The sequence below is a fragment of the Salmo trutta genome, chromosome 12 (genome assembly GCF_901001165.1).
Source record: "Salmo trutta chromosome 12, fSalTru1.1, whole genome shotgun sequence".
In the NCBI taxonomy this organism is placed as follows: Eukaryota; Metazoa; Chordata; class Actinopteri; order Salmoniformes; family Salmonidae; genus Salmo; species Salmo trutta.
Window position 1 is genome coordinate 19,893,008 of NC_042968.1, and position 26,800 is coordinate 19,919,807.

At 41.6% G+C, this 26,800-nt stretch overlaps 1 protein-coding gene across 2 annotated transcripts in view; it reads left to right on the top strand.

Moving 5' to 3' along the window:
* nedd4a (NEDD4 E3 ubiquitin protein ligase a) overlaps positions 1–26,800 on the top strand; it is a 53,009-nt gene that overhangs the window by 11,252 nt on the left and 14,957 nt on the right. Inside the window, exons 5-8 of one of the 2 annotated variants that reach the window (XM_029767488.1) lie at positions 2,289–2,342; positions 25,499–25,549; positions 26,029–26,090; positions 26,497–26,593. In XM_029767488.1, the coding sequence (XP_029623348.1) occupies positions 2,289–2,342; positions 25,499–25,549; positions 26,029–26,090; positions 26,497–26,593 (264 nt within the window). Of the gene's footprint in view, positions 1–2,288; positions 2,343–7,536; positions 11,829–25,498; positions 25,550–26,028; positions 26,091–26,496; positions 26,594–26,800 lie in introns of those variants that run through there. The other variant, XM_029767486.1, reaches the window with a different exon arrangement.

Sequence of the window (26,800 nt, forward strand, 5' to 3'; positions counted from 1 at the left end):
AGGCCCCTGAACTATTTTCTGCACTATGCAATGATATGGGCAGCGACCAATGTAACGCTTTTACAACATACAAAAGTGGGTTGGTTATCAAGGGGCAAAGTATTGACACTTTTAAAAAAATTGATAGACGAGCTTAAAGTTTTCTTTACTGACCATCATTTTCACTTGTCTGGCCGCTTGCCTGATGACGAGTTTATCACACGACTGGTTTATCTGGGTGATGTTTTTTCTAGTCTGAATGATCGGAATCTAGGATTGGAGACTCCACAACTATATTCAATGTGCGGGACAAAATTGAGTCTATGATTAAGAAGTTGGAGCTCTTCTCTGTCTGCATTAACAAGGACAACACACAGGTCTTTCCATTGTAGGATTTTTTGTTTGCAAATGAACTCAAGTTTACGGACAATGTCAAATGTGATATAGCGATGCACCTGAGTGAGTTGGGTGCGTAATTACGTAGGTACTTTCCCGAAATGGATGACACAAACTGGATTCGTTATCCCTTTCATGCCCTGCCTCCAGTCTACTTACCGATATCTGAACGAGAGAGCCTCATTGAAATTGCAACAAGCGGTTCTGTGAAAATTTTATTTAATCAGAAGCCACTGCCAGATTTCTGGATTGGGCTGCGCTCAGAGTATCCTGCCTTGGCAAATCATGCTGTTAAGACACTAATGCCATTTACAACCACGTACCTATGTGAGAGTGGATTCTCGGCCCTCACTTGCATGAAAACTAAATACAGGCACAGACTGTGTGTGGAAAATGATTTGACTGAGACTCTCTTCAATACAACCCAACATTGCAGAGTTACCGTAATTTCCGGACTATTGAGCGCACCTGAATATAAGCCACACCCACTGAATTAAAAAAAAAAATATTATTTTGAACATAAATAAGCCGCACATGTCTATAAGCCGCAGGTGCCTACCGGTACATTGAAACAAATGAACTTTACACAGGCTTTAACGAAACACGGCTTGTAACAAAAAATACAAAATTAGCAGTAAGCTTTAGTCAATTCCTCACGCTGCTGTTTCCAATGTCTTATCATTGACTCATTAAGACCAAGCTCCCGTGCAGCAGCTCTATTTCCTTTTCCAACAGCCAGAACAATCGCCTTCAACTTGAAAGCTGCATCATATGCATTTCTCTGTGTCTTTGCCATGATGAGGGTGACAAAATGACTACCGTAATCAGAATGATGGGAAGTTTGAGAGTGCTCGATTTAATCTAAACAGTAAACAAAAAAGTTGTTTGACCTTAACCCGTTCGGCAATTTCATTGGTCTAATATAAGCTTCATGCCGGCAAAAAACTGAGCACGTCACAGAATGTGTTTTTTGGTGTAAAAAAAAAATTGAAAGCGGGAAAAATCCATATATTAGCCGCGTCATTGTTTAAGCCGCGAGGTTCAAAGCCTGGGAAAAAAGTTGCGGCTTATAGTCTGGAATTTACGGTATGTGCATCCTTTCAATCACAACCTTCTCATTAACCTGTGGTGCGTTATACACAATTTTCAATTAACAAATAAGGTTTTATATTTAAGATGGTTAAATAAAGAGCAAAATTAATGATCATTATTTGTCCCCTGGTCCTATAAGAGCTCTGTCACTTCCCACGAGCAGGGTTGTGACACAAACTCACTCATTCTTATGTTTAATAAATGTATCGTATAGAGCGTGTGTGGCAGGCTTACAATGATGGCAAAAAACAACATTTGAGAGTGCGTTGACCCTGGTGCTAGAGGGGGTACGCAGCTGGAGGTTTGAAGTGGTACAGCGCTATAAAAAGTTTAGGAACCACTGGTCTAGACGATGTCGCCGGTGTTGATGTTCTTATTTCTATGTGGAGTTTATTTTGACTTTGTAATCAGTTTGCTTTGAATCTTCACCTAGTTGTGAGACCTCTTAGGAAATTGCTCAGGAGATGTTTCCACTACCTCTCTGTGGGTGTTTGTGACAGAATTGCTATGCTGTATAGCCTAACTGTTTTCATGGTATGTGAGCTCTGAGCAGCATGAGGTCAAATGTCATGTTTCCACATACCAACGCATTGTTGGCAACAACAGAGATGTTTAGAGGGTACACCCTATTCTAAAGAAACATTCAATTTGAACTTAGTAACCAATAGTAAACAGGTCGAAGGTAAACGATTTGTTGTGATTGACAGATACTGGGGTTCTTCGGACTATACCATGTTGGGGAAATTAAGTAGGGGTTGTTGTTGATTTAATTTGTTGATGTTTTTGGACCCATTTATTGAAGTCGATCTTTTCTCTTTCAGGTTCATCCCAGGAAGCATCGGCTGTTGCTGGAGGTGTTCGATGAGAATCGTCTGGTAAGTCATTACGATATTCCTTCAGTATGTCCAGGCCTGTCTGTGGCTTTGACACTGCCACCACCGCTGCTGACTCACTTTACTGGAAATGGAAATGATCTTGAAGGTACAGACATAGTGATAGTTATTATAATCCTGTACATATGTTTTACCGTTTAGCACTTTATGCATCTAGTCCCCCTATTTGTAGGTTCATAAGTATTTGGACAAATTCACTTATGTGTATTAACCTGTTGGGGCTAGGGGGCAGTATTTTCACGGCCGGATAAAAAAACGTACCCGATTTAAACTGATTACTACTCTTGCCCAGAAATGAGAATATGCATATAATTAGTAGATTTGGATAGAAAACACTAAAGTTTCTAAAACTGTTTTAATGGTGTCTGTGAGTGTAACAGAACTCATATGGCAGGCCAAAACCTGAGAAGATTCCATGCAGGAAGTGCCCTGTCTGACAATTTGTTGTCCTTCTGTTGCATCTCTATCGACATTACAGCATCTGTGCTGTTACGTGACACTTTCTAAGGCTTCCATTGGCTCTCTAAAGCGTTCAGAAAGCGGAATGACGTGCTTCCTGTCTCTGGGCAAAGTACAGCAGCAGAGTTTGTAAGTGGCCTGCCTGGGGACAGTGAGACTGACATGCGCATTCACGAGACTTCTCCATTTTTTTCTTTCAGTCTTTGAATGAATACAACGTTGTCCGGTTGGAATATTATCGCTATTTTACGAGAGAAATAGCATAAAAATTGATTTTAAACAGCGTTTGACATGCTTCTAAGTACGGTAATGGAATATTTTGACATTTTTTGTCACGAAATGCGCTCGCGCGTTACCCTTCGGATAGTGACCTGAACGCACGAACAAAACAGACGTATTTGGATATAACTATGGATTATTTGGAACCAAAACAACATTTGTTGTTGAAGTAGAAGTCCTGGGAGTGCATTCTGACGAAGAACAGCAAAGGTTATCCAATTTTTGTAATAGTAATTCTGAGTTTAGGTTGCCCCAAACTTGGTGGGTGTCAAATTAGCTAGCCTGTGATGGCCGAGCTATGTACTCAGAATATTGCAAAATGTGCTTTCGCCGAAAAGCTATTTTAAAATCGGACATAGCGTTTGCATAAAGGAGTTCTGTATCTATAATTCTTAAAATTATTTTTGTATTTTGTCAACGTTTATCATGAGTAATTTAGTAAATTCACTGGAAGTTTTCGGTGGGTATGCTAGTTCTGAACATCACATGCTAATGTAAAAAGCAGTTTTTTGATATAAATATGAACTTGATTGAACAAAACATGCATGTATTGTATAACATAATGTCCTAGGAGTGTCATCTGATGAAGATCATCAAAGGTTAGTGCTGCATTTAGCTGTGGTTTTGTGTTTTGTGACATATATGCTTGCTTTGAAAATGGCTATGTGATTATTTTTTGGCAGGGTACTGTCCTGACATAATCTAATGTTTTGCTTTCGATGTAAAGCCTTTTTGAAATCGGACAACGTGATTGGATTAACGAGAGTCTTATCTTTCAAATGGTGTAAAATAGTAATATTTTTGAGAAACTGAAGTTATAGCATTTTTTAGGTATTTGTATTTTGCACCATGCGATTCCACTTGCTGTTGACTAGGGTGGGACGCAAACGTCCCACTGGCCCAGAGAGGTTAAACTAATCCAAGGTTAAGTATTTGGTCCCATATTCCTAGCACGCAATGAGGACATCAAGCTTGTGACTCTACAAACTTGTTGGATGCATTTGCAGTTTGTTTTGGTTGTGTTTCAGATTGTTGTGCCCAATAGAAATGAATGGTAAGTAATGTGTTGTCATTTTGAAGTCACTTTTATTGTAAATAAGAATAGAATGTTTCTGAACACTTCTACATCAACCCCTTTCACTCGTGGAAATTGGCCTATATGGATAGGGCCAAATTGAAATGAAGAACAATGAAAAGCATTTGCATGACCATGTTAGCAATTGAAAGAGAACACTTTGGAGATCATGGGGAAATGATTAAGCCAAAGGTGAGGACACAACAGTTCACAAGACTAAATCCAAACATTACGCTGTTGTTTTAATGTGCATTTTACATTTATTGTACATTCTTAACAGACTTTTTCAATAACGAAAATCTGAAAATACTCTGGATACATTCAGTAACATAATAAGAATATTCATTGGCATTTTGGAGTAGGTGTAAGATATTAAACTATTACAAGGGTTTGAGTGAGAGGTCAGACTGGTGTTTCCAAGTGGCCACACACCACTCCAAACTGCACAGTTCCTAAGTCATTTCAATGCACTTTTATGATATAGTTGAAGGAAAGAGCCCTCAACTATGAGGTCCTTTTTTTGAGCTCTCCTGGCTTTGCCATTGAGGAACTGAAGCAAGCACACTTGTAGTTATTTGTTTGGAACACAGCCCGTGTCCCAACCATCACACATTACTGTTGTATACGCAATCCAAAAACGTTTCATTTATAAATCGCAATCTGGGTCAGAGGGCATCATTTGAAAGCTGATTCTATTGCCAACGTGGCTAGCTAAGTTATAAAATATGATCTTAGTGTTAGGCTTTCAAAAGGCACTTCAGACGTTGTAATTTTGGTGCACTTAGAATGGAGTCATGAGTGCATTTAAGTGAGTGTTCTGCGGCAAATTTTCTTCACAATACGACAAACAGGCTCATTGTGTCTAGGACAACCCAGGGTATAACGCATGTCATCCTGTAACTGTGGATCAAACATAACGATCATAAACGTTGATAATGTAAATGACATGACTTTTCAGATATGGACATGTAAAGTGCACATTTGGACTGTTGAATGTGTGGTTTGCTTGTATAACATCAAAGTGGTATTCATTATAATCCTCAATGGTTCAACTTTCAGAACACATTGACTCCTGATTTACAGCATTATCCTCACTCAGACAACAAATGTGTAAAAGTAGCCCAATTACTGGGGGGGGACGGGGGCATCTTCTTGTCTCGTGCAGCCCTGTGAACTGGAAAAGCTGAGCTCTGACGTCATGTGTAGCATGTTACTGTACAGCCACTGGTTTCCAATTTTGGCGCTTGTCAATTACAAAAGCTGCCATTTTCAACGGGTGGAAAGTAGAGGTCGACCGATTTTATGTTTTTTCAACGCCGATACCGACTATTGGAGGACCCGAAAAAAAGCCGATACCGATTAATCAATAAATTTTTCTTTTTTTTGTTTGTTTATTTGTAATAATGACAATTACAACAATACTGAATGAACACTTATTTTAACTTAATATAATACATCAATAAAATCAATTTTGCCTCAAATAAATAATGAAACATGTTGAATTTGGTTTAAATAACGCAAAAACAAAGTGTTGGAGAAGAAAGTAAAAGTGCAATATGTGCCATGTAAAAAAAGCTAACGTTTAAGTTCCTTGCTCAGAACATGAGAACATATGAAAGCTGGCGGTTCCTTTTAACATGAGTCTTCAATATTCCCAGGTAAGATGTTTTAGGTTGTAGATATTATAGGAAGTATAGGACTATTTCTCTCTATACGATTTGTATTTCATATACCTTTGACTATTGGATGTTCTTATAGGCACTTTAGTCTTGCCAGTGTAACAGTATAGCTTCCGTCCCTCTCCTTGCTCGAACCAGGAACACATCGACAACAGCCACCCTCGAAGCAGCGTTACCCACGTAGAGGAAGGGGAAACAACTACTCCAAGTCTCAGAGCGAGTGACATTTGAAACGCTATTAGCGCGCACCCGGCTAACTAGCTAGCCATTTCATATCAGTTACACCAGCCTAATCTCGGGAGTTGACAGGCTTGAAGTCATAAACAGTGCAATGCTTGAAGCATTGCGAAGAGCTGCTGGCAAAACGCATGAAAGTGCTGTTTGAATGAATACTTACGAGCCTGCTGCTGCCTACCATCGCTCAGTCAGACTGCTCTATCAAATCATATAGACTTAATTATAACATAATAACACACAGAAACACGAGCCTTAGGTAATTAATATGGTCGAATCCGGAAACTATCGTCTCGAAAACAAAACGTTATTCCTGTTACATTGCACAATCTTCAATATTATGTTATAATTACGTAAAATTCTGGCAAATTAGTTCGCAACGAGCCAGGCGACCCAAACTTGCATATACACTGACTCTGTGTGCAATGAACGCAAGAGAAATGACACAATTTCACCTGGTTAATATTGCCTGCTAACCTGGATTTCTTTTAGCTAAATATGCAGGTTTAAAAATATATACTTGTGTATTGATTTTAAGAAAGGCATTGATGTTTATGGTTGGAACAACGTGTACCTAAGCGATTATATGCAACGCAGGACAGGCTAGATAAACTAGTAATATCATCAACCATGTGTAGTTAACTAGTGATTATGATTGATTGTTTTTAATAAGAAGTTTAATGCTAGCTAGCAACTTACCTTAGCTTCTTACTGCATTCGCGTAACCTCGTGGAGTGCAATGTAAAGCAGGTGGTTAGAGCTTTGGACTAGTTAACTATAAGGTTGCAAGATTGAATCCCTGAGCTGACAAGGTAAAAATCTGTTGTTCTGCCCCTGAACAAGGCAGTTAACCCACCGTTCCTAGGCCGTCATTGAAAATAAGAATGTGTTCTTAACTGACTTGCCTAGTTAAATAAAGGTAAAAAAAAAAAGTAATTTTTAAAATAAAAAAAAAAAAAAAATAGTTGGCCAAATCGGCGTCCAAAAATACCGATTTCCGATTGTTATGAAAACTTAAAACCTAATTAATCGGCCATTCCGATTAATCGGTCGACCTCTAGTGGAAAGGGTTATTGTGGATGAATGAATCGTGAATGAGAAAGTTACAAAGGCATAAATATAATATACCCCCCAAAGTATGTCTAGGGGGTATGATGTTTGTGCCTCTAACATTCTCACTCATCATTATTCATGATTCATTCATGATTATCCATTAATACTGAAGTGTTAGGAAACATATTCTATTCTTATTTACAATGGAAGTGACTTCAGAATGACACAATACATTGTTTACCATTCATTTCTTTTGGGAACAACATCTGAAACACAACCAAAACAAATGCATCCAACAAGTTTGAAGTAGTCATTGCGTGCTAGGAATATGGGACCAAATATTACACTTTTCACTATTTTAATACAGAAGGGAATTTGTCCAAATACTTGACACCTTCAAGATATATATAAAGTGCTTTAATTTCTAAACGGTAAAACGGATATGTATGAAAATAACCTCAAATGAAAGGTAACATTTTGTACTGTCGCCTCAAATGAAACATTTGATCTCAAATCCAAAATGCTGGAGTATAGAGCCAAATTAAAAGTTTTAGCTTCACTGTCCAAATAATTACTTAGGGGAGTGTAAATGTGGTGTGTTATAGCTTGATTCATTCTGACAATGGTCAGAATAACTTTTACTCCATGAATAGGCCTAGTTTATATTCAAGTACGACAACACTGAGTAGGCCTACCTATTTGTATTGCTACCTTCCAGGTGTGTTTGGCTTTCATTTGGTTATTTCTGGTCTCTGTATTTGTCACATCCACATATTTTGAATGACCCAGTTACCTCTATTTCATGAGGTCTACTGACCAATATCAAGCAGTGAATGCCAGTTGCACGTATGATCTACAATACATAAAGAATGGTATGTTTGTGTGTATGTCGCTGCCTCAGTCACATTTAGTCTAGATCTAGGTTGTTAACATTGGGGTTTTGCCCAAAAGTACAGACCTTTGTTTTCCCTTGTCATGAATACTATTATACCTTTTTTATAGCCATTTGTCTCCATTAAATCCAGGTATTGGAAATAGAATATCCCCTTGGGTCTTATTAAGAGTGAAAGGTAGGCTATCTGGTTCTGAACACATTAAACTAACTCAAGTATGACCAAGCAGTGATTTGTTTTAGTAGCGTTATGGTTTGCCAACAGCCACATAGCTGAATACTTATGTGGGGCTAACTAGCCACAGCTCTTGCCTAGCTGCTGTTGATGGCATGGAGTGACAGGAGTACTGCTGACTGAGACCCAGGATGGTCTACCTTTTAGTTCTAAAGTTGTGCAAACATGGGGCCTTGTCCAAACTTAAGACACGCCATGTAGGCCTGACTCGGACTTTCATGTAAATTATAATTCATTGATATCAATAGATTTGCGCAGATCTTAACATACTGTACATGTGCACAATATATCAGTGTTGATACTTTAGTTGCTCCTGAGATTTCCTGATACCCCCATGCCGATCATGGGTTGTTGTGGGAATAGTCACTATGTGGTGCGACGTGGGTGCCCTGACTGCGTCAGTCTCAACTGGTGAGTCATTATCACATCCAGCCTGTGCCACTTTCATAGCATTACAGTATGGAACTGACCTGCTGCAGGCCAGGCTGACAGTAATGCCCCAGAATAGCCCCAGCCTCACACAATAGCTTTTGGTTGATATGGAGTGGAATGTCAATGACAGCATAGCAGGAATTAAACCAGCTACTGGCTGTTACATGAGGTGTCGAATGACAGGTGATGCCGCATATATCCCTTTGTTTTTCAAAGCTGCTTTATACATGAAATGAAGCCCTCTATAGTTGCCTACTTATGTGCCGAGCTACTGTAGGAGTGGTTTGTTTGTAGTAGGTGTGAATGTTTAAACGTTAAAACGTTGTTGTGATCGATCATGTTAAGAAAAATCGGCAACCGATAAACACATTTTATTGTTATTTTTTTCCTCCCACAAAATTCAAATCACAGTGCAGTTACCACAAAACATAATATTTTCTGTATACGGTAGGCTATAAAGGCCTGGAGAAAGTTAGGAAGAGTCGAACTTTGTGAATTTTTGTTTTAACGGAAAGTTACATATTTTTCATTTGTCACATCTCTAGTTTGTACATAATTGTTTATTACATTTTCCAGCCCTTTGTTCTTTTTCAGTTCTTCGTTTTTGTACAGTGCCATCAGCTGAAGCTTTCATGTCTTTATCCGCGCTTCAAAGTGCTGCCGAGGGACTCAAGCATTCAGTTTATGAGCTTGCTGACTTGCAGTTTGTAATAACTACCAGTATCTTCCCTACATATTTCCCCGGCCACGGTGGTTTCCCAGTATGGATGCTATTCGTTTTTCTGCACCTTACATGTGGAACGATCTCCAAAACACCCTGAAATTGGGGGAATTGGTGCCTCTAGGGCTTTTCAGACTGCTGTTAGGGGACCCTTCATTAATGAACTTATTTGTATTTTATGATTGCATTGTGTGTATGGTTTTGTGTGTGGATTCGTTTTTTATGATGAACGTGTATATTGTGCTTTTATTGTATAGATATGTATATTTTTATCTACAGGGCTCATCTGTCAAAATAGTCATACAAAAAAAGTGTGTGTGTATTAGGACACCCATTCCTCAGTTTCATATAGAATTATGCTGAAACTCATTCCTCTTGATTTCCTGTAATTCTATACCAGTGGGTAAAAATATGTGTGGGGGCACAGCGCAGGAGAAACATTAGAAGCATAGCTGCTGCTGGGATCCAGTAGCGCCAGAGTCTTGAGTGAGTGACCTGAAACAGAAATGAACAGTTCTCCAGTCTGAGATGCCGAAGAGACTCCTGTGTTCTTGTTTCTAGTGAGGCGACCAGGAGGAGTGGGACTTTTGGAAGAGGCAGGGGGGTGTCGGACACGGTCTGTCTATATTTCACAAGGCACAGTTGCAACAAGGCTGAGGTTTGGCTGGAATGGGAGTTCTGCCCTTTAAAGCCTTGGTGCAGCTCTCTGTGACTGGGTTGAGTTCAGCTCCATAGAGGGGGACCACTGGGGAAACTTCAGTCTGAGGGGCTTGTGCGTTTAGGTCGTGGCTCCACAGAAGAGTGCCTGGCCTCCCCTGACTACTAGCCTTACAGAGCAGCCCTGAGAGGAATGTAGGTTGTCACCAGAGCTATTTTGGCTATGTGCAGCCGCTAATGATTGTAATCACAGAGCAGAACGGGACTCGGGAGAAGTTGCCTTGCCGCCGTTCGGTTTTCCTCCCCAGCAGGTCTCTTGCCATGCCACGCTCACTACTGGCTCCCAGGGATTAGAGCGTTAGACGAATGGCACATCGGCTCCGCTTGCACTTTGCGTCGAGAAGAAGCAACACGGATCCTCTGTCAGAGAGCCTGAGCAGCCATGGTGAGGAGAGCGTTCTCTGTGTGTCAACCCGCAGCCCCACAGAGAGCCTAGCGCACAGCTCTGTCCAAATGAAGTTGATTCCAGGGCAGCTAGCCTTGGCTTTGCCTCCCCTGTCACCGGAGTACGGTAATTTACAGCGCTACTCATCCGTATTTATACCCAAGGTGAACACTGGCAGCGTCAGCAAGAAGAGTACTCTGCAGATCTCCCTGCAGCCCCGTGGCAAGCTGAATGGAGAGCTGGAGAACAGCACTGAGGGCGGGGAGCCAGGGGTCGGCGAGTTGGGAGCGGGCAGTGGCTCAGACGGGGTATCCTGTAGCAGCAGCACGGCCAGCGATGCAGGCTACTGCAGCAGCAGCAGCAGCATCTTTGAGCCAGAGCTCCCAGATCAGCGTAGGGCATCCCATGAGAGGAGTCTGCCCCGTAGGAAAGCCAGGGTCCCCCTGAGACGCTGCTCCTCCCTGGTTATATTTCCAAGGAGCCCCTGTAATACACCACCAGCCTCCCCGGTCAGCCCTGTGGCTCTACCTGCCCTGCCTCCAGCCAGGGGCTCCTACCAGACTTCTCACCAGCTCCAGTTGTCCCCCAGTGAGCCCCCGCAGGAGGACGAGACGGGTACCTCGAAAGTGTCCATCGCCACGGCGATGAACGGCCTGCGACTCTCTAAGAGCAGCTTTCCGTCAGCGGAGTTCAGAGACGCCAGGCCCATGGTGCATTTTAACATTCCGCTTCCGGATAAACCTAAAGACAAAATGGAGGAGTGTGAGAAGACTGACCACTCGGCTACCTTAGATCAACCGTGTCGCGACAAGGCTGACCACTCTGCAAATTTAGACCAACACTCCAGTGTGCTACTGCACTTTGCCCACCAGCGACCAATGTCTGGGAAGGCATCTATAAACAGAACAACAGTCAATGTTGAATGTCCTGAATGTCCTGAATCTCCAACCCACCCCTCCGAGGGTGAATGTGGCCCTCGCCACATTAAGCTGTTTCGCAGCACCTCGGCTTGCTTTCTTCCCTCAACTAAACTTTCAGAGAGGAGCCACAGTGCCAGTCTCGCAGACAATGGAAATGGACAGGAAAACCATTGTCATCACGCCTTACAAAGGAGTTTTTCTCTGGAAGTCCCGTACCATAATACTGGTATTTCATGTCACGTTTCCAACCAAAAACTATCTAACTCTCCACATGTGCACATCCATGTGTCCCACGGCTATGGGGCAAGGGTCTCTAGCCCTGTCATTGATGTAAACACTAACCACAAAAGGGATCACATACAAAAGAGCCCTGCAAGAAAGACCACGGTGAGTTTTTTTCCTTCACTGGGTGGGATAGGATAAGAGCTTAGCAAGGCTGAGAATAGAGAGAAATTAGGCCTATGCTTTGGCAAAATGTAGTAGAACGGGTGGTACATTTATTGGTTAACTTATAGAATTGTTTTCAACTGTGTAGTGTGATAGTGTATTGGCTCATTGGTTGGTCTGTATTTGTACCATTCACTTCTAACCTCAATAAATAGGGATTGTGGTGTTCACTAAGTGGGGTATATATATGTTGTACTTGTTATGTCCGTCACCCATAAGATGGCGTATCTGAAATGCTCCATTAGATTCAATTTTAAATATATTGTGCTGTTTAGTAAAGCAGTAAACCTACTCTCTAAGAGAGATGGCTGAGTTTGTGTGTAACTTTCAGTGATGTCCATTTGATAATGCTACCTCCTTAATTGCTCAGTCTGTACCCTACATGTTGCTCTGTTTACTCAGCCTTTGGGCTCCCTCCGAGCAAGTAGGAGCTAAGTTCAGTAACTGAGAAGACAGCTACAGCTAAGTCATGCGATTAACAAGCCCAATGTGGGCAAACATTCAAAGGTATTCAGTTGTATAACAGTAAACCATTAACATACTTGCACCCAGCAAAATGCTAAAAGAGAAAGAAAAGAAAGCTTCCTTCATGTGATACTTGTCTGCGGTGGCCTTGTGAGTGCGTGTGTTTGTGTACACACGTGCTTTGGTTAAGAGGGGTTCTCTGTTTTTTATTATTCTATTAACGCTTTGAGTAATCAGTTAAAGTATTTACCCCTGACTAAATTTAGTTGTGGGAAAAGCAGCCCCCCCCCCCCGCTATAAATAAAGCTCCTCTGAAATATTCCTCCCGACTCCAGATAGTCTGGCCCGCTGTTGCACTGGCCAGCCTTATGAATTCAAATTGAACAACGTGATACTAGAGTAGCGCTCAGTTATGCCAGCTATCCGCAGGCCTGGGGATCATGTTATGTAGGTAGAGGGTGTTTGGAGACGGAGCCTTTTACCGTAAAAGGTTGGTGTGTTCCCTTCCTCGCGGGTCCCCCTGCTAGACCGTGTTTGTAAAGCATCATGTGTCAGTCCTTCTCCCTCTCTATCACTCATGTTCCCTCCCACCCTTGCTCCATCTCCCTCTTTCCATTTAGCTACTTGTCAAGTAAGACCTGCACCAGCAATTAGCCAGAGCTGCTACCTTTATAACAGCTGAACTCTTATACAATCTTTTTTAGGACATGAGATACCCTCCGCTGCATACCCCTTGCTTAAGCCCAGCAGGTCATAAACATCTGTGCTCCTGTTTTATTACTTATTTTAATCCAGTGATAGCCTCTTAGTGAAGCTCCTCTGGAAACATAATCTGAATAACAGTTGCAAGATATGTTTATTACATTTATTCAATTTTTGACTGGTATATTCTACTTTTATTAGCTCCAATCAGTACTGTTGCCAGGCAATGGCTTGTGCTATTTAAAGAGGGCTGATTGATGCCATATGTTCCTGTATTTTTATGCTGTTAGTCTCAAAGTAAGAGTTATCTCTGATGTAGGGAAAACCTAGATACTCAAAACACTGGTGTATGTGTAGCCTGTCAGTGGAGCGTGAAGAGAAGGTAGACAAAAGCGTGCTGCCAGAATTGTGCCTGTGTGTTTTAGCCACACGGTGAGAGCTTTGGAGTCAGAGGCGAGCCGTCATGGCCTCCACTGTGGCTACATCTCCTCCCTCCTTACTTTCGCTCTCTATCTCTGTCTTTCCCACTCTCTTCTTTCCTCTGCCTCCTCTGTGTCCCTTGCCCATTTCTTGTGAGCTGACCAGATGCCTTTTGGACATTGACAAGGCTAAGCACCATCTTGATATGATCCCTGATACCTCACTGAGCCTGATAAGTGACCATTTCTCCTGATCAGTCGATACACCTTAATAACCTCTATGGGACATGTGGGACGCTAGCGGGACACACTGCCAACAGCCAGCGAAATAGCAGGGCGGCAAATTCAAATCAACAAAAATCTCATAATTCAAATTTCTCAAACATACAACTATTATATCCCATTTTAAAGATAATCTTCTCGTTAATCCAACCACATTGTCCCATTTCAAAAAGGCTGTACGGCGAAAGCATAACATTTAGATTATGTTAGAACATCGCCTAAACAAGAAAAACCACACAGCCATTTTCCAAGCAAGGAGAGGCGTCACAAAAACCAGAAATACAGCTCAAATTAATCACTAACCTTTGATGATCTTCATCAGATGACAGTCCCAGGACTCAATGTTACACAATACATGTATGTTTTGTTCGATAAGTTCATATTTATATCCAAAAAAAAAACATTTTACATTGGCGCATGATGTTCAGAAATGTTTTGCCTCCCAAAACTTCCGGTGAAGGAGCACATAAATTTACAAAAATACTCATCATAAACGTTGATAAAATTTACAACAGTTATTGAAAGAATTATAGATATACTTCTCCTTAACCTCTCTAGGGTATGTGGGACGAAATCGTCCCACCTACTCAACAGCCAGTGGAATCCCGTGGCGCGTTATTCAAATACCTTAGAAATGCTATTACTTCAATTTCTCAAACATATGACTATTTTACACCATTTTAAAGACAAGACTCTCGTTAATCTAACCACACTGTCCGATTTCAAAAAGGCTTTACAACGAAAGCAAAACATTAGATTATGTCAGCAGAGTACCCAGCCAGAAATAATCAGACACCCATTTTTCAAGCTAGCATATAATGTCACATAAACCCAAACCACAGCTAAATGCAGCACTAACCTTTGATCTTCATCAGATGACAATCCTAGGACATTATGTTATACAATACATGCATGTTTTGTTCAATCAAGTTCATATTTATATCAAAAACCAGCTTTTTACATTAGCATGTGACGTTCAGAACTAGCATACCCACCGCAAACTTCCGGTGAATTTACTAAATTACTCACGATAAACGTTCACAAAAAACATAATTATTTTAAGAATTATAGATACAGAACTCCTTTATGCAATCGCTATGTCCGATTTTAAAATAGCTTTTCGGCAAAAGCACATTTTGCAATTATCCTGAGTAGATAGCCCAGCCATCACGGCTAGCTAATTTGACACCCACCAAGTTTGGCCCTCACCAAACTCCGATTTACTATTAGAAAAATGTGATTACCTTTGCTGTTCTTCGTCAGAATGCACTCCCAGGACTTCTACTTCAATAACAAATGTTGGTTTGGTTCAAAATAATCCATAGTTATGTTCAAATATCCTCTGTTTTGTTCGTGCGTTCAAGACACTATCCGAAGGGTGACACGCCCGACGCGTTTCGTGACAAAAAATGTCTAAATATTCCATTACCGTACTTCGAAGCATGTCAACCGCTGTTTAAAATCAATTTTTATGCGATTTTCATCGTAAAAATGCGATAATATTCCGACCGGGAAAGTCTCATTGTTCTCTGATCGACCATTATCCAAATGCGCTACTGTTTTTCAGCCAGGGCCTGCAAAGACATCATTCAGCCTTTTGCCGCCTTCTGAGAGCCTATGGGAGCCGTAGGAAGTGTCACGTTACAGCAGAGATCCTCAGTTTTCAATAAAGAGAGTGTAGAAGCCCAAGAAATGGTCAGACAGGCCACTTCCTGTAAGGAATCTTCTCAGGCTTTTGCCTGCCATATGAGTTCTGTTATACTCACAGACACCATTCAAACAGTTTTAGAAACTTTAGGGTGTTTTCTATCCAAAGCCAATAATTATATGCATATTCTAGTTTCTGGGCAGTAGTAATAACCAGATTAAATCGGGTACGTTTTTTATCCGGCCGTGCAAATACTGCCCCCTACCCTAGAGAGGTTATTGCAACCGCTGTGTCAGATTTCAAAATAGCTTTACGGCGAAAGCACATTGTTCAATATTCTGAGTACAGAGCTCAGCCATCAAAGCAAGCTATACAGTTACCCACCAAGTTCTGGAGTCAACTAAACTCAGAATAGTATTATAAATCTTCACTTACCTTTGCTGATCTTCATCGGAATGCACTCCCAGGACTCCCACTTCCACAAGAAATGTTTGTTTTGTTCGATAAATTCCATATTTATGGTCAAATACCTCCGTTTTGTTCGCTCGTTCAGATCACTAATCCAAAGGCATAATGCGCGAGCGCAATACCCGAGACGAAAGTCAAATAGTTCCATTACCGTTCGTAGAAACATGTCTAACGATGTTTACAATCAATCCTTAGGGTCTTTTTAACATAAATCTTATGTCCGGTTGGATAATATTCCAACCGGACAATAGAGTATTCATTACAGAGGGAAAAAGAAGGAGCGGTGCGCCTGCGTGAGCGCGCAGTAAACAACTCACTGGTCCCAGGCTTGAGACAGCTCTTATTCTCTGCCCAGTAACAGTAGAAGCATGAAACTGGGTTCTAAAGACTGTTGACATCTAGTGGAAGCCTTAGGAAGTGCAAAAGGACCCCACAGACACTGTAGTTTGGAAAGGCAATCAGTTGAAAAAACTACAAACCACTTCCTGGTTGGATTTTTTCTCAGGTTTTTGCCTGTTATATGAGTTCTGTTATACTCACAGACATCATTCAAACAGTTTTAGAAACTTCAGAGTGTTTTCTATCCAAATCTACTAATAATATGCATATCCTACCTTCTGGGCCCGAGTAGCAGGCAGTTTAATTTGGGCACGTCATTCATCTGAATTTCCGAATACTGCCCCGTCACTAAAAAGTTAACCCCTATTTGGTTGTTTAAAGAGCAAAAGAGTAGCAGCCCCAGAATCATGATCAGCAGCTCAGTGTTGTGGCCAAACACAGAGGATAAACAAGACACCAAGCACAAGAATGAAGGAAAGGAGAATGAGATGAATGACAGTCTCATAATGTAAACATTGAATCTCCCTAATCATGACGATCAGTCCCCAGGCAGTGAAGTTCAACAGAGCTCAAAGGTCATGCTCGTTTTTTGCATCCCATCTGAGTGTTGTCCCGGATGATGCAAGAGTTACCTGCTTTTCCTTTCAAGGTCGTGTAAAGATACTGTACAGTAGCAGAGCTGTTGGCAAACAACACTGTTTTCCAGTACCAAGTTGGTTAACTACAGTAATCAGACTCTACCGATAATGAATGGCAGGTGACCGCATGTGTTGTTCCCTCTAATTTTTGCAACACTGAGCAAATTTAAGGTCTGCTGAGAGCAAACTTCAACGTTGTGAAAGTTCTGTGCAACTTCCGTTGTGAACACTGAGGTTGTACACCCTTTAATTGACTATTTTAATAGTGACCAGGTAGGCTACTGTGACTATTTGATAATAATCTAGCCCTACCAGAGTGGCCTACCATAAAAAAAACTATGGAGAAAAACCACTTTACAAAATAAAATGCATTATTATTTCCATACCATTATTACAGTGAATCAGACAAATTATGCTACCCTCTGCCTATTGGCTACTTAGCGTATTCAAGCCTGTTTCAAAATACAACACTGCCCATTTAAGACAAAAAAAAGCTCTTTCCCTAACTCGCTTTTCAAAGATGGTTAGAAATGTTCACATTTTGTGCTCTTGTAGGAAGCAATCACTCCCACATTTCTGACTACAAATTAGCTATAAGTTGGCTTATAAATCACTAACTAGCAAAGAATATGACCAAATGTACACACGTGGCTACATGCAGCTCTCGCTTTGATCTCAAAACAAGCGCATAATAATCGTTCATGCTGTAAAACAGTCCAGTTCAAAGTGAATGGCACAAATCCGTATATGGCAATGGTCGATTTGCATATAGGCAGACTGCAGCTCTGATTGGTTATGCAAGCCTGAGTCGTGCCTGTCAATGCAATACAAATCCTACTCCGATGTGCTCTGCCAACAAAATCTCTTGCGTAGTTAGTTTTGCATACTAATTCTTGCGTAATTCGTTTTATTTCGTTATGTTGCATTGAAAGTAGCTATGGCATTGATTCAATCACAATTCCCACAGTAAAGGGTAACATTGATAGTGTTAAATTACAGGGAGTTCTCTAGAAAGTTGAGTGAAGGCTGATATTTCTTCTGCTTGGCAGTTCCGGGGGCACAGTTTAGAGGGAACATTGACCGCATGTATGTTTTTGTTCTTTTTTGTTGCATCAGAGCACAGAACAGATTTTTTTCTAAATTGCCTTAGTAAACCAAAATGATCTATCAAAATTGTGTAATGAACTCTTAAAAAAAATGTATCTGGCCTGGGATCTTATCGAGATCTGATGCAAAAAATAAAAATGTGTACAAGACCACTGGTCTTGATGGATTTAGCTTCAGTAGAGAGAATAAATACAAAGTGAGTGAGTAGAGAATATGGAAACAATTTTTAAGATGAGAAAGGATTATGTGATTCGTCTTGTTTTCCATGTTGAGAGGCACTCTTAATGTCCATGGATGCGTGTATGGACGTTTGAGCAGTACAGTATGCCTGGCTGACCCAGTTTTTCTGCAAGCTGTGGGTAAGGGAGCTGCTACAGGAAGGGGCTTTGTTTTGTGGCTGCAGAGCAGGTGCATCCAGACCAGAGGACCCCACATGCAGACCCAGCTCTGTCCCCCTCTGAGGTGGTTTGTTGGCAGGAAGACTCCCTCCATGGAGCAGAAAATTGTCCTCTTCTCCTGCACAGACCATTAACTTACGCCTTGCAGTTGAAACACTTGGCCAAAGCCATCCTTTCCCTTACATTACCATCACAACTGAGGCTTAAAAACAGAGGCTAATTGCAAAGCATTCTTCTACTTATTATATATATATTTATTTTTTTACATACCGGTAAGTGGATGTTTTATCTGATAAACCTCATCAAAACAAATCACTCTGGCCTTTCTCTACCCTATAATGGGAAAGGTCTGTTCAGTAGGAGCTGCACTTACTCAGAATTCTACACAGCTTTTTCATTGTTTTCTATTTTCATTATTGAACTTATCTTTGTTTGAAGGACATTCTTTATGACAAGATAATATATCCACCACACCGGGGCTCCAGAGACCGAGAGAGAGAATTCCTCTACTTTGTGGTTTGACCTTAATTTTCAACATTTGATGTGTTTTCCTGAGAGAACCAGGGCATGGAAGAAGAGGAAGACTATGAGTAATATAGTCTAGTACTTTCACATTTTGGATGGACTGTTTACTGCTCTGTTTGTGTAGAGGCCTTCATACATTTGTGTTTGAAAACCAGATCAGACATTGAGTCAGACAAGAAATCTACATTTAGAAAACAATATACCTTTTGAAGTGGACCAAATGTTCGCCTCTGCACATACAGTACGATCCTTGTTTCACCTCACCAGTTATAATTGTTTTATCATTTATGTATCCCATTAAATTCTGAGATATTTTAATGACTGTTCAATTGGAGTGTATTTGAGCCTAGCTAGGTAATAGCAAAAACAAACGTTCATGTTTTTTATTTTTGAGTGAAGAAATCCGAGCTCTTACTTGACAGTTTTTAAATCCAGACTTATTTCACCAGCTGGAAACTGTTTTAAAAATGGTTTTGTTCCAACAACAAAACCTCTAAGTTGGCCTACTTTTGCCTGGCTTTTTGTCTGGTGGCTTTGAATCCATCATACACTTCCTCTCTTTTTGAATACAATCACAATGCCGTACATCCAATATTTGGAAATAGAAATAATGATGATGACTTCGTAAAGTTTTGAAAACTTGAGAAAATAACTATCATTGCTATGACCTGGTCAGAAATACACTATATACATACACTTAGTTTGGGGTCATTAAAACTCATTTTTCAACCACTCCGCAAATTTCTTGTTAACAAACTATAGTTTTGGCAAGTCGGTTAGGACATCTACTTTGTGCATGACACAAGTCATTTTTCCAACAATTGTTTGCAGACAGATTATTTCACTTATAATTCACTGTATCACAATTCCACTGGGTCAGAAGTTTACATACACTAAGTTGACTGTGCCTTTAAACAGCTTGGAAAAATCCATAAAATTATGTCACGGCTTTAGAAGCTTCTGACGTCATTTGAGTCAATTGGAGCTGTACCTATGGATGTATTTCAAGGCCTACCTTCAAACTCAGTGCCTCTTTGTTTGACATCATGAGAAAATCAAAGGAAGTCAGCCAAGACCTCAGAAAAAATATTGTTTATCCTTGGGAGAAACGTCTAGAAGCAACAACGGCTCAGCCGCGAAGTGGTAGGCCACACAAGCTCACAGAACATGAGTGCTGGAGCGCATAGTGTGAAAAAATCATGTGCCCTTGGTTGCAACACTCACTACTGAGTTCCAAAGTGCCTCTGGAAGCAAGGTCAGCACAATAACCGTTCGTCGGAGACTTCATGAAATCGGTTTCCATGGCCGAGCAGCCGGAGACGAGACTAAGATCACCATGAGCAATGCCAAGCGTTGACTGGAATGGTGTCAAGCTCACCACCATTGAACTCTGGAGCAGTGGAAACTCGTTCTCAGGTGTGATGAATCACGCTTCACCGTCTGACGGGTTTGGCAGATGCCAGGAGAACGCTACCTGCCCGAATGCATAGTCCCAACTGTAAAGTTTGGTGCAGGAGGAATAATGTTCTGGAGCTGTTTTTTTTTATGGTTCGGTCTATGCCCATTAGTTCCAGTGAAGGGAAGTCTTAACGCTACAACATACAATAACATTCTAGATTATTCTGCGCTTCCTACTTCGTAGCAACAGTTGGGAAAGGCCCTTTACTGTTTCAGCATGACAATGCCCTGTGCACAAAGCAAAGTCCATACACAAATGGTTTGTCGATCATTGTGGAAGAACTTTGACTGGCCTGCACAGAGCCCTGACCTCAATCCCATCGAACACCTTTGGGATGAATTGGAACGCCGACTTCGAGCCAGGCTTAATCACCCAACATCAGTGCCCGACCTCACTAATGCTCTTGTGGCTGAATGGAAGCAAGTCCTGGCAGCAATGTTGCAACATCTAGTGGAAAGTCTTCCCAGGAGAGTGGAGGCTATTATAGCAGCAAAGGGGGGGACTAACTCCATATTATCAAATCAAATGTTATTAGTCACATGCTCCGAATAGGTGTAGACCTTACAGTGAAATGCTTACTTACGAGCCCCTAACCAACAATGCAGTTTAAAAAATATATGGTTAATCAATAAAAGTAACAAGTAATTGCAGAGCAGCAGTAAAATAACAATAGCGAGACTATATGCAGGGGGGTACCAGTACAGAGTCAATGTGCGGGGGCACCGGTTAGTTGAGGTAATATGTACATGTAGGTAGAGTTATTAAAGTGACTATGCATAGATAATAACAACAGAGAGTAGCAGCAGTGTAAAGGGGGGGGGGCAATGCAAACAGTCTGGGTAGCCATTTGATTAGGCGTTCAGGAGTCTTATGGCTTGGGGGTAGAAGCTGTTTAGAAGCCTCTTGGACCTAGACTTGGCGCTCCAGACACCAAGGAACTTGAAGCTCTCAACCTGGCTAACTACAGCCCCGTCGATGAAAATGGCGGTGTGCTCGGTCCTATTTTTCCTGTAGTCCACAATCATCTCCTTTGTCTTGATCACGTTGTGGGAGAGGTTGTTGTCCTGGCATCACATGGCCAGGTCTCTGACCTCCCTATAGGCTGTCTCATTGTTGTCGGTGATCAGACCTACCATTGTTGTGTCATCGGCAAACTTAATAATGGTGTTGGAGTCGTGCCTGGCCGTGTAGTCATGAGTGAACAGTGAGTACAGAAGGGGACTGAGCACGCACCACGGCGGGGCCCCTGTGTTGATGATCAGCGTGGTGGATGTTGTTACCTACCCCTTACCACCTGGGGGCGGCCCGTCAGGTTGTCCAGGATCCAGTTGCAGAGGGAGGTGTTTAGTCCCAGTGTCTATAGCTTATTGATGATCTTTGAGGGCACTATGGCGTTGAATGCTGAGCTGTAGTCAATGAATAGCATTCTCACATAGGTGTTCCTTTTGTCCAGGTGGGAAAGGGCAGTGTGGAGTGCAATAGAGATTGCATCATCTGTGGATCTGTTGGTGCGGTATGCAAATTGGAGTGGGTCTAGGGTTTCTGGGTTAATGGTGTTGATGTGAGCCTTGACCAGCCTTTCAAAGCACTTCATGGCTACAGACGTGAGTGTTATGGGTCGTTATTCATTTAGGCAGGTTACCTTAGTGTTCTTGGGCACAGGCACTATGGTGGTCTGCTTAAAATATGTTGGTATTAGACTCGAACAGGGAGAGGTTGAAAATGCCATTGAAGACACTTGCCAGTTGGCCAGCGCATGCTTGCAGTACACGTCCTGGTAATCCGTCTGGCCCTGCGGCCTTGTGAATGTTGACCTGTTTAAAGGTCTTATTCACATCGGCTGCAGAGAGCGGGATCAGTCTTTCGGAACAGCTGGTGCTGTCATGCATGTTTCAGTATTATTTGCTCGAAGAAAGCATAGAAGTAGTTTAGCTCGTCTGCTTCCCTTTGTAGTCTGTAATGGTTTGCAAGCCCAACCACATCCGACGAGCGTCAGCGCCGGTGTACTACGATTCGATCTTAGTCCTGTATTGATGCTTTGCCTGTTTGATGGTTTGTTGGAGGGCATAGCGGGATTTCCCGCTCCTTGAAAGCGGCAGCTCTAGCCTTTAGCTCAGTGCGAATGTTGCCTGTAATCCATGGCAGTGCGGATGTTGCCTGTAATCCATGGCTTCTGTTTGGGGTATGTACGTACAGTCATTGAGGGGACGACGTCATCGACACACTTTCTGATGAAGCCAATGACTCATGTGGTGTACTCCTCAATGCCATCGGAGGAAACCTCGGAACATATTCCAGTCTGCAAACAAAACAGTCCTGTAGTTTAGCATCTGCTTCATCTGACCACTTTTTTTATTGATCTAGTCACTGGTGCTTCCTGATTACATTTTTGCTTGGAATCAGGAGGATATAATTATGGTCAGATTTGCCAAATGGAGGGCGAGGGAGAGCTTTGTATGCGTCTCTGTGTGTGGAGTAAGAGTGGTCCCGAGTTAAAAAAAAAAAATCCTTTTTTTTTCTCTTCTGGTTTCACATTTAACATGCTGATAGAAATTTGGTCAAATGGATTTAAGTTTCCCTGGATTTAAGTCCCCGGCTACTAGGAGCACCGCCTCTGGATGAGCATTTTCTTGTTTGCTTATGGCGGAATACAGTTCATTCAATGCTGTCTTAGTGCCAGCCTCTGACTGTGGTGATATGTAAACAGCTACGAAAAATACAGATGAAAACTCTAGGTAGATAGTGTGGTCTACAGCTTATCATGAGATACTCTACTTCAGGCGAGCAATACCTCGAGACTTCCTTAGATATTGTGCACCAGCTGTTATTTACAAAAATACATGCCTTACCAGACGCCGCTGTTCTATCCTGCGGTACAGTGTATAACCAGCCAGCTGTATGTTGATAGTGTCTTCGTTCAGCCACGACTCCGTGAAGCATTAGATATTACAGTTTTGAATGTCCCGTTGGTAGTTTAATCTTGCACGTAGGTCATCAATTTTATTCTCCAAAGATTGCGCGTTTGCTAGCAGAATGGAAGGAAGTGGGGGTTTATTCGATCTCCTATATTATCCTCAGAAGGCAGCCGGCCCTCTGGCCCCTATTTTCCGCCTGTTCACGCAAATCATGGGGATCTGGGCCTGTTCCCGAGAAAGCAGTATATCGTTCACGTTTGGCTCGTCAGACTCGTTAAAGGAAAAAAAGGATTCTGCCAGTCCGTGGTGAGTAATCGCAGTCCTGATGTCCAGAAGTTATTTTCGGTCATAAGAGATGGTAGCAGCAACATATGTACAAAAATAAGTTACAAACAACGCAAATAAACAAAGAAAAAACACAATCGGTTGGGGACATGTAAAACGACTGCCTTCTCTGGCGCCATTTTACGCAATTAATGCTCATAATTTTGGAATGAGATGTTCCACGAGCAGGTGTCCACATACTTTTGGTCTGTAGTGCATTTAAAACCTTTTTGGGAATGGGTTGATAGATTTACATGGAAATTAAGTTTATTTTCACCAGAAACCAGTCTTGCTCCCATACATCTCTGACTTGATCAATCACACACTCCACTCTTGGTAATTGTTATATGGCTGGTTTGACAGTTCTTTGAGTGAAGTAAATAAGCATGTGATTAATCCCTTAATGAGTCCCCAATGTGATGTTCCTGAGAGAAGGTCACAGAGCTCCGAGTAGCACCTTCACAGGCTGTACATTGTGTCCGTCAACCTGGACTCTTCAAAGCCTGCTTGTCTTGGCTTCACTGCCAAGGAAAGGCATGGGGAATGAATGAGAGGAGGAGGGGAACAGTCTATATCCGTTCAAATGAACCGTCTCCACACCACTGCTGGGCAGTTTGATGTGCCGAGGGTGTTTATTTGGTCATGAAGCCGACCCGCACAAGACTGTGTTTTCAGTTGTTGTTGATGTTGGGAGGTGGGTGATGTATGTTGGAACATGTTACAGTAACTACATTATAGCAGTGGTCACATTGGAGCCTGTCTCGAGAGACATCACTCAGTCAGAATCACATTTTCTAGAAAGGACACTGCTCCACAACTACATATTAAGACATCTAATGCTCTAGCTATTCTGTGGGCTGATAACCCCTGAATTATTCAATCCACATGTCTAATACAGTGGTTTCAAAACATGGGGTGGGGTCCCCTGAAATTGAAATGGGGTCCCCTGAGAAAATCTGCAATCTTATCAAACAAATTAATAACCTTTTTCTCTTTAAATGGGAAGCGAATACAACCTTTTCGTGTCAACCTCTACAAGAACCTCTTACACTATTAGAATGCAATTTCATGTAATTTTTATGTGTTGGGACAGCCTGCGGGATGTAAAATGTAGGGAATATGAATACACAGCATTAAAGTGATACTTTGTGATTTTGGCAATGAAGCCCTTTAACTACTTCCCCCTGAATCACATTAACTCATGGATACCATTTTTATGTCTCTGCATCCAGTATAAAGGAAGTTAGAGGTAGTTTCGTGAGCCAATGCCAACTAGCGTTAGCGCAATGACTGGAAGTCTTATGGTATATACTAGCATGCTAGCACTGCAGTTACATAGACTTCCAGTCATTGTGCAAACACTGGTTAGAAATTGCGCTAACATTAGTCAGCAACTTCCTTCAAAATGCACACAGAGACATACAAATGCTATCCATGAGTTAATCTGACTCTGAGGAAGTAGATGAAGGGCTTCATTGCTAGAATCCTGACGTTTCCCTTTAACTAGATATCATTTTTCCAGGTAGGGTCCCCAGCATTTTCTAATGTCAATTTGGGGTTGTGTGCAGTGCCATTTTGGGAACGCCTTGTCTAATAGAACTATGTGTATGATGTGCCAATGAATACATCTACAACTAAATCATCCATGAGGGCTGATGGCACATGCTGTAGTGGTGCTGTAAAGGTGACTGTATTATGGAAAATGATTATTTATCTAGGCCAGTCATGTGGTATACTGTGTGTGTGTGTGTGTGTGTGTGACTCATACCTTTTGCACTTGAGAGGTAGGTAGGTGTGTGTGCGTGCTTGCGAGCCCGCAAACATGCCCGATACATTGTAACCACTCCCTTTTTTGATGGACTGACTCATGAATGACTACTGTACATGACTCCCCATTACAATCTCTTATATCCTTCCGCAGACACGTGATGACTTTCTGGGGCAGGTGGACGTGCCATTACACCAGATACCGGTGAGACAAGTACAAGGAAGTTGTTTATTTACCACTTACATAATGTATGTGGAAACCAATTCTCCTAAATCAACATGTTTCCAATCCCATGTCTAAAGGAGTAGGATAGACTGTGCTGTTTGGTGTTCCATGTTCTCCTTTAGATATCATTTGTTGGAGATCTGTACACTTTACATAGTTACTTATCTTCACCCATGAACTGTCATAGGCGCACTCATGTAAACATAAACACCCTCATGTCAGAGTCCGTTCCACAACATTGTCCATAGTTATGGAATACAGTCCACCATGTTTGTTACTTTTTCCTACCTTTACATGGCATTTACAGTAGACCTAGTGTACATCTGTCCACTGTCTATACAGGACTTGTTTACTGTTGATATATTATACAGTTACTGCATGCGTAGATGTTATACAGCAACTATCTTTATAGAGCATTTCAACTGTTTTTAAATACTTTTTATTTATTTTTATTTCAGACAGAAAATTCTAACATTGAAAGGCCGTACACATTCAAGGATTTTCTACTTCACCCGAGAAGGTTGGCATTATTTCATGATTATTCAAGCCGCTTATCCTTCCTGGTTTAACATGGATTTACTTTGTGACATTTTCCTTGACATTTTTATCACATTCAGCCTCTTGGCATTGCATAAATTAATTTGAATAATATCTTGCGTTCCATTCCAGTGAGTTTGCCTAACATTCAATACCTTTCTTTCCTGAGGTGTATAAATTAAGCTCAAATAGCTACATAAAGTACATATTGATTTTACCTTGGAGAAAGCTCAATTTCATGTTTGAGTCAGTCACAATGATAGATTGTTGGAATGACATTTATTGTGTATTTGATACACCTAAGATGCTCACATTACCCTCAATTAGAAAGTGCACTGTTTCCATGTAAAAAAAAATGTGTTAAGTGTTTACTTTTTGTTTTGATGCAGTCACAAATCCAGGGTCAAGGGTCATCTCCGTCTGAAGATGACCTACCTACCCAAAAACAACTCAGAGGATGCTGCAGAACAGACTGAAGACATGGATGTAAGACCGCCACCCACCCAACCTACCCCTATCCCCTGTCCTACTGCCCTCTGTCCCCCCTGACGCCCTGATATTGAATATTCCCACGCCGTCACCCCCCCCCCTCCTTTGATCTAATCAAATCAAATGTATTTATATAGCCCTTCTTACATCAGCTGATATCTCAAAGTGCTGTACAGAAACCCAGCCTAAAACCCCAAACAGCAA